Genomic DNA, 7,141 nt, shown 5'->3' with positions numbered 1-7,141 from the left:
GTATAATATGACAAGTAGGCAATGAAAGTCTTAATCCACAATGTGGGAGCTAGACTTGATGACTGGGAGTGGCCCCACCTCTGCTACAGTGTGATGGGCTGGTGTGTTGAGAAACTTCCTTCAACAGAATGCTTGGAAGAGCCGTTCAAGAGAATTTCTCTGTGCGATTTATTTTTTAAAAATGGTGATAAATTAGACACTCCAGAAGGTAACACACTATTAGAAGTATTTTCTTTTTAATATAAAACAGCAAATGTTTTAAAACAGGTTTGTTTTCCTCTCCTTCCTCCCCCCTTTGCCTTGCCCACACCAATAAACATTAGACTTGTTTACATTTTAATAAAATTAAGTTACTTGGTGCCACTTTCTATTATAGTCTTTATTGGGAAGTGGAGTGAAATTGCACACAGGGGAGTCATAAAAAGAGGGGAGTTGAAATCACTGTGAACAAAAGTATAGATTCTGAGATTTATTTCCTTAAAATGGATCATGGGGAAGATAGATAGCTCCTCCTCCGAAGAGAGGTCAGGGTTTCTTCCCGCTTTCGATTGGTGCTGGTAAAATTTGAAAACTTTCTGAGAGCAAAAGAGACCCATAGAGTCAGATGTGTCAAGATGTGTTGGCCATATTCAGTTCAAATGGTGCACCTTCCATGGGAAAAGAAGCCAGCATTTAGAAAACATAGACCCACATTGATCACCCAAAGTACTAAGGTAGGAAGGTCCTTTTTTTGCCTGCTATCCACTGACGTCATGGGAACAACAGGTTCATTTGCTGCCTGCTTTCAATTTTAAAAATGGGAGACCAGTTTCCTAGGCCAGTGCCAGGGCGCACCATGAGTCTTGGCGAAGAGGAACGCTTAGTCCCGACTGCTGGGTCATGGTGGCCGCAGAGAAGGCGTAGTCCTCTGGCTCGTACTTGAACTGGGTGTGGCTGTCAGCCAGAGCGTCTTCAGATTGGCTTGGACCCTACAAGGATTTGCAACAAAGAAATGAATGGGCTTGCTGTCCCCATTATAGGTGAAATTTCTATTGCATTGGTTGCTTTAACCCCTACCGTAAAGACTAAGATGTTTAACATGGGTCAGACCTCTAGTCTTCTTGATCTCTGCAGCTCCTGGCTGTATACACAAAGAATGGGAACCCTGTAGCCCTCCAGATATTGGTGGACTACAGCTCCCATCACCCCTGAGCAGTGGCCACTGTTGGCTTGGGCTGATGGGAATTGGAGTCCAACAACATCCAGAGAGCCACAGGTTCTCCATCCCCATCACACACCCTTCTTTATGCCTCCCTGCTTCTAGTTTCCCTTTCAGTGTTTCTCAAAACTTGGGTCCCCAGCTGTGGTGGACTACAACTCCCATCATCCCTAGCTAGCAGGACGAGTTGTCAGGGATGATGAGAGTTTGGTCCAACAGCTGGGGAGAAACACTAAACTCTTGCATTCCTTCTTCAGGTCTCCCACTCATTCTTCTGCAGGACTCATCTCCATTCCCATAATTCCTTTGGTCTACTGCCCCCTTTTATAGACCTCCATTTTTAATACAGGCCTTTATTTCCGTTCTGGCCTGCCATACATTAAGATTATGCCCAATTTCTAACTGGCCCAGGAGACTCTGAAATTACGGCAGCTTGGCCAATCACTGCTAGAGGAGTCAATCATTATCATCTCCACCAGCAGCACAAAATCCATGAGCATGCTACATATCATATCATTTGTCAAGATGTACTGCAGTTCCCATCATCCATTTACCTGGGAAGCTGCCACGATCGACTGCCCTGGATATTGTGCTGTTACAGAGGGTTCCGTTTTTAAAGTGACGGTGCTTTCAGAATTTGTGATGGAGGAAGGGGAATTGGTGGTTGAATTGGTGGACCCTGCAAGATAAAATGGTTTAAAGAATACATACATTAATGAAAGTGTGAAGCAGAAGCAGATTGCATTATTATTGCTAGTTATAAGCCATATGATTTATTCATATTTCCATCTCCTTCAAACTTCTGACATCTGTGCAAGGCCTCTGAGACCAAACATTTGCTTCTTTCTCAGAGGTGAGGAACCGTCAGGTCCAGGGGCTGAATGTGGCCCTTGAGGGATATCTATTTGGCCCTTGGGACCCTCCCTAGACCCTACCCCACCCCATACTTCTCACTGGCTCTCCTCTGCATGTAACTTGAGAACTTTTGCCTAGATGTCACATTTTCTGGAACTGTGATAATGGCTCTTGCTTTGGGGATGAAGGATGAAGAGGGAGGGAGGGGAATCTATGGCTTGTGTATTGCTAGAATCTAGCCTACTGTACAAAGGCAACAATCACATCTATTGCTTTCCCTGCTTTTGCCTCTGAAGAAGAAGAAGAAGAAGAGTTTGGATTTGATATCCCGCCTTTCACTCCCCTTCAGGAGTCTCAAAGCGGCTAACATTCTCCTTTCCCTTCCTCTCCCACAACAAACACTCTGTGAGGTGAGTGGGGCTGAGAGACTTCAAAGAAGTGTGACTGGCCCAAGGTCACCCAGCAGCTGCATGTGGAGGAGCGGGGAAGCGAACCCGGTTCCCCAGATTACGAGACTACCGCTCTTAACCACTACACCACACTGGCTCTCTGGCCCCTACCATCACTGCATGTGGCCCCCAGAAAGTTCCTGCAATGGAATACAACCCTCAGATTGGAATAGGCTCCCTACCTGTTTATTTTATCCCATTACCAATAGCAAATTCAACCCACTGTGCCAATCCTTTTGCAGCCAAAACAGTACCATCCACACACAAGAGGAGCAGTCCCCAAGGTTTGCACAAATAGAAAATACTTTAGAAAACCTTAGAAGATCTTAATGGGGACGTCAACCCCAAATAGCCAAACAAGGACTAAGCATTTTAATTTTATCACTTATAATTTAATCTTAGTTTTTATAATTGTCATCCTTCAAGCTCACCCTTGCCCTTGCTTTAACCCTTATCCTTTGTTATCACAGAGGGTCTAACTAGCCGGCCAGCAGAATCATAAGAAATAATTCTTTCTGGGTTGCATCTCTTCGAGCTGTGGATTTGGCTAGGGTTGGATGTGTGTGAGGGTGAAGGTTAAACACACAGAGGGAAACCTTGGCTGAACTGTGGATCACACACAGAGAGAAAGATGAACTCTCTGTGTGAACACATGGGGTGGATCTACACACGGGGGGGGGGTGTGTGCTATAAATAAGTCAGAAATTAAATCGTTATAAGAAAAAACAACGCTATGAAAAATTGCAAAAAAAATTTTTTTGCTCTCCAGCACCATCTGGTGTTGCATCTTTATAATGCATTCAAAACACTGTTTGTTTTGTTACTAATGTAGCTGACTCCATAGTGTGTATGAACTGTGTGGACACTTCATGAATTCTGCTTCACAATGGTAGAAAGAATCGACATCGAAGGATCAAATCATGCAGATACTGCCTTCCTTTCCCTAATTCTGCAGTGTAGATTGTAAGCTTTTTGGAGCAGGACAGCCATGCATGCACCGAGACGGCATTTATTTTATAATTTACTATTATTACTGATACCTGTTGAGGATTTTCCTTTGGTGATATTTTTAGGTTTCCTCTTCCTCGTCTGGATGCTTTCTTTTTTCATTGCCAGAGGTCTGGGTACCTTGACATCAAAAAGAGGAAGAATCGTCAGTACCGGCTTTGACTTGCTTTTCTGCAGAGCACTCCAGTATTCGCTTTATAGTCACTGTATCTGTGCAATGCACATGGTGTCCTTGTCCTTCAGAGGGGTTCATTTTTCTCATTGGCAGTCCTTGGGCTAGTAGATGCATGAGGCAGAGTATTTGGAGAACCTTACGACAAACACCCCCCCCCCATATTTCCTCCATTTTCCTTCCTACACTACTGGGTTAAGAGAAATAGCTGTGGCTGATGAGTACAGTATTTTTATTTCTTGAACAAGGACAGTCTTCTGTCTCTGGGACAGGTGAAACCTAGGTCCACATTTTTGAAAGACGCAAAGTACACTGGCACAGGTTCTGGCCCGATGGCAGATTCCACTTCTGAACTCAAATCAAAATGGTGCATAAAGCCTTAGACAGCTTAGGACCCTGATTCCTTATAGACCGCCTTATCTCAGAAGTACTGACCCACACCCTAAAATAGTTGTCTGAAGCCTTTTCTCTCAGTGCCCTCTCCAAGAAAAGTTTGGAGGAGAGCAATGAGAGAACAGGCCTTTTCAGTGGTAGCCCCTCAGTTGCAAAACATTCTCTCCAGGAAGGCAAATTCACGTTTCTTTCTCAAGTATTTGGGAACTGATGGAGACCACTATATTGTGCTGCCTTTATGGCAGTATTTGTCCATCCTGTTGTTGGGTAGAAGGGTTTTTGTGTCTGATTCTTTTGTGAGTTGACTTTTAGAGTCATTGTTTTTAACTACATACAGGCCACTCTCAATTTGTGTGTGTTTGATGCACACATGCTGTCCATGGAGGCGAGGGTTAATTCTGTGTCCAGGGTGGCTGTCTACCAGCTCCACCTGGTACGCAGGATGACCCTATCTGCCTGCGGACTGTCTTGCCAGAGTGGTGCATGCTCTAGTTATCTCCCACTTGGACTACTGCAATGCGCTCTACGTGCGGCTACCTTTGAAGGTGACCCGGAAACTGCAATTAATCCAGAATGCAGCAGCTAGACTGATGACTGGGAGTGGCCGCTGGGACCACATAACACCAGTCCTGAAAGACCTACATTGGCTCCCAGTATGTTTCTGAGCACAATTCAAAGTGTTGGTGCTGACCTTTAAAGCCCTAAACGGCCTTGGTCCTGTATACCTGAAGGAGCATCTCCACCCCATCATTCAGCCGGGCATTGAGATCCAGCGCCGAGGGCCTTCTGGCAGTTCCCTCATTGCGAGAAGTGAAGTTAAAGGGAACCAGGCAGAGGGCCTTCTCAGTAGTGGTGCCTGCCCTGTGGAACGCCCTCCCTTCAGATGTGAAGGAAATAAGCAGCTATCTTATTTTTAAGACATCTGAAGGCAGCCCTGTTTAGGGAAGTTTTTAATATTTAATGCTGTATTGTTTTTAACACTTGATTGGAAGCCGCCCAGAGTGGCTGGGGAAACTCAGCCAGATGGGCGGGGTATAAATAATAAATTATTATTATTATTATTATTATTATTATTATTATTATTATTATTATTATTATTTTCGGCACTGGAAGGAGGAGGGCTGGGACGGACAGCTTAATGCACTCTGCCAATGCATGCGGTGACCTGGAACGTAACTCCGGCATAAATTGAGGTGTGCGCGCCTGTATTTATTTCTGTATATTGTACTTGTTTCTGCATTTATTATTTCTCTGGGGCTTTGTGTTTGAAGAGACACATGGACAGAATACCAGGCTAATGAATACATGCTCCTTACCCCATGCAGTTTCATGTATAATCCACACGCGTTGCAAACTGGCTCCCCTTCTGCGTTCCGTCTCCAGAGCGTAGTGTTGGTCGTATGGCAGTTAGTGCAGCAGAGACCGGCGCGTCTAGAGGAGGACTGAAAAGGAAGAAATATATATAAGTGGGGTGGTGCTGAAGCGATGCTGCATTTGCATCAAGCAGGAAATGATCACATCTGAGATAAAGCCCATTTCCTAGAAGATGAGGGGTTGATGTGACATCAAATATAAACATGTCTAATTGCCTTTTAAAGCCATCCAGGATGGCTGTCACCGCTACCATCTTGGGGGAATGAATTCCATAGCTTATAACTATGTACTGGGTGGAGAAGGTAACTGAATATTAATGGAAAACTATATATTTTTTTTATTAAATTTGTTAACTGTTGAAATATACAGGATGAGTCTTTAAAAAGAGGCCCCGTGGAACATGTGTACTCTATATCCACGGGGCCTCTTTTAAAGGATTCACCCTGTATATACCGTATTTTTCGCTCTATAAGATGCACTTTTCCCCTCCTAAAAAGTAAGGGGAAATGTGTGTGCATTATGGAGCGAATGCAGGCGGGAGGCTCTGCTCAGCGCTCCCTTTAAAGAGTCGCGCGCACACACTCCGTGCGCTCTTTAAAGGGAGCACGGCTCTTGGGGGAGCCTTAGCCGTGCGCAGACTCTCCTGGGCAGTGGGATGAAAGCTCCCCTTGCACGGGAGAGGCTGCACATGGCTATCCCATAAGCCAGGATAGCTGCGCTGTGATCCCATTGGCTGTCCTGGCTTCTGGGATTCAGAATATTTTTTTTTCTTGTTTTCCTCTTCCAAAAACTAGGTGCGTCTTATGGTCTGGTGCATCTTATAGAGCGAAAAATACGGTATATATACACACACAGTGAGTGAGTGAGTGAGTGAGTGAGTGAGTGAGTGAGAAATAACCCAGTGGCCTTCCTCGCACGATGGTTGTGTAAACAAGCAAAATAGTAAAAAATTACAATGCAAGAACTGACAATGCTAAGGGTACCTGGATGAGCTGACTCTCCTACCACTACCGCCCAAAGCAATTCTCACCAGCCCCTGGTGTCTTCTTCAAGGTATGTCCATACATGTGCCCATGTTCATGAAGAAAATTAAGAGATTCTCTGGGTCTGTTGTAACCCCTTCACTTTTAAGGGCTTCAAATGAGAAAGTTTTACAAGTTAGAATTATGGAGCCCAACTTGTTCCACTGCTAAGTCTCTGACCCAAACAGAGACACATATTTTGACTGCTACATGCAATCAGCAGTTCCATGTGATGTTTGCGATGATTTGCTGCACAGATGCCAGCGTGAGAATCATACCATTGGATTTGTGCCTGGTAAAAACAAGCACTCCTCCTTTCACATGAAAAGTTAGCCTGCTCTCTCTCTCTCTCTCTCTCTCTCTCTCTCTCTCTCTCTCTCTGTGTGTGTGTGTATAGAAGTGTTTTAAAAATATCCAGGAAGCTTTGATGGCAACCAAGACAATCAAGGGTCTGGAAACTGAGCCTTATGAGGAATGGTTGAGGGAGTTGAGTATGTTTAGCCTGGAGGTTTGTGGACTCTCCTTCCTTGGAGGTTTTTAAACAGAGGTTGAATTTTTAAGCAGAGGTCTGCCATGGATGCTTTAGCTGAGATTCCTGCATTGCAGAGAGTTGGACTAGATGACCCTTGGGGTCCCTTCCAACTCTACAGTTCTATGATTCTGTGATGAG

At 44.7% G+C, this 7,141-nt stretch overlaps 1 protein-coding gene across 3 annotated transcripts in view; it reads right to left on the bottom strand.

Moving 5' to 3' along the window:
- Nucleotides 1-221: 221 nt before the first annotated feature.
- Nucleotides 222-7,141, bottom strand: part of GATA5 (GATA binding protein 5) — a 56,786-nt gene continuing 49,866 nt past the window's right edge. For all 3 annotated transcript variants that reach the window (XM_083507631.1, XM_083507632.1, XM_083507630.1), the window contains exons 4-7: nucleotides 5,392-5,517; nucleotides 3,543-3,630; nucleotides 1,753-1,877; nucleotides 222-968 (exon numbers count right to left, since the gene is read on the bottom strand). In XM_083507631.1, coding sequence (XP_083363757.1) covers nucleotides 813-968; nucleotides 1,753-1,877; nucleotides 3,543-3,630; nucleotides 5,392-5,517 — 495 coding nt within the window. In that variant the 3' untranslated portion in view covers nucleotides 222-812. The remainder of the gene's footprint in view (nucleotides 969-1,752; nucleotides 1,878-3,542; nucleotides 3,631-5,391; nucleotides 5,518-7,141) is intronic.

The sequence above is a fragment of the Podarcis liolepis genome (genome assembly GCF_965112155.1).
Source record: "Podarcis liolepis genome assembly, chromosome: 6".
Lineage (NCBI taxonomy): Eukaryota > Metazoa > Chordata > Lepidosauria > Squamata > Lacertidae > Podarcis > Podarcis liolepis.
This window is presented reverse-complemented; position numbering and strand designations above follow the sequence as displayed.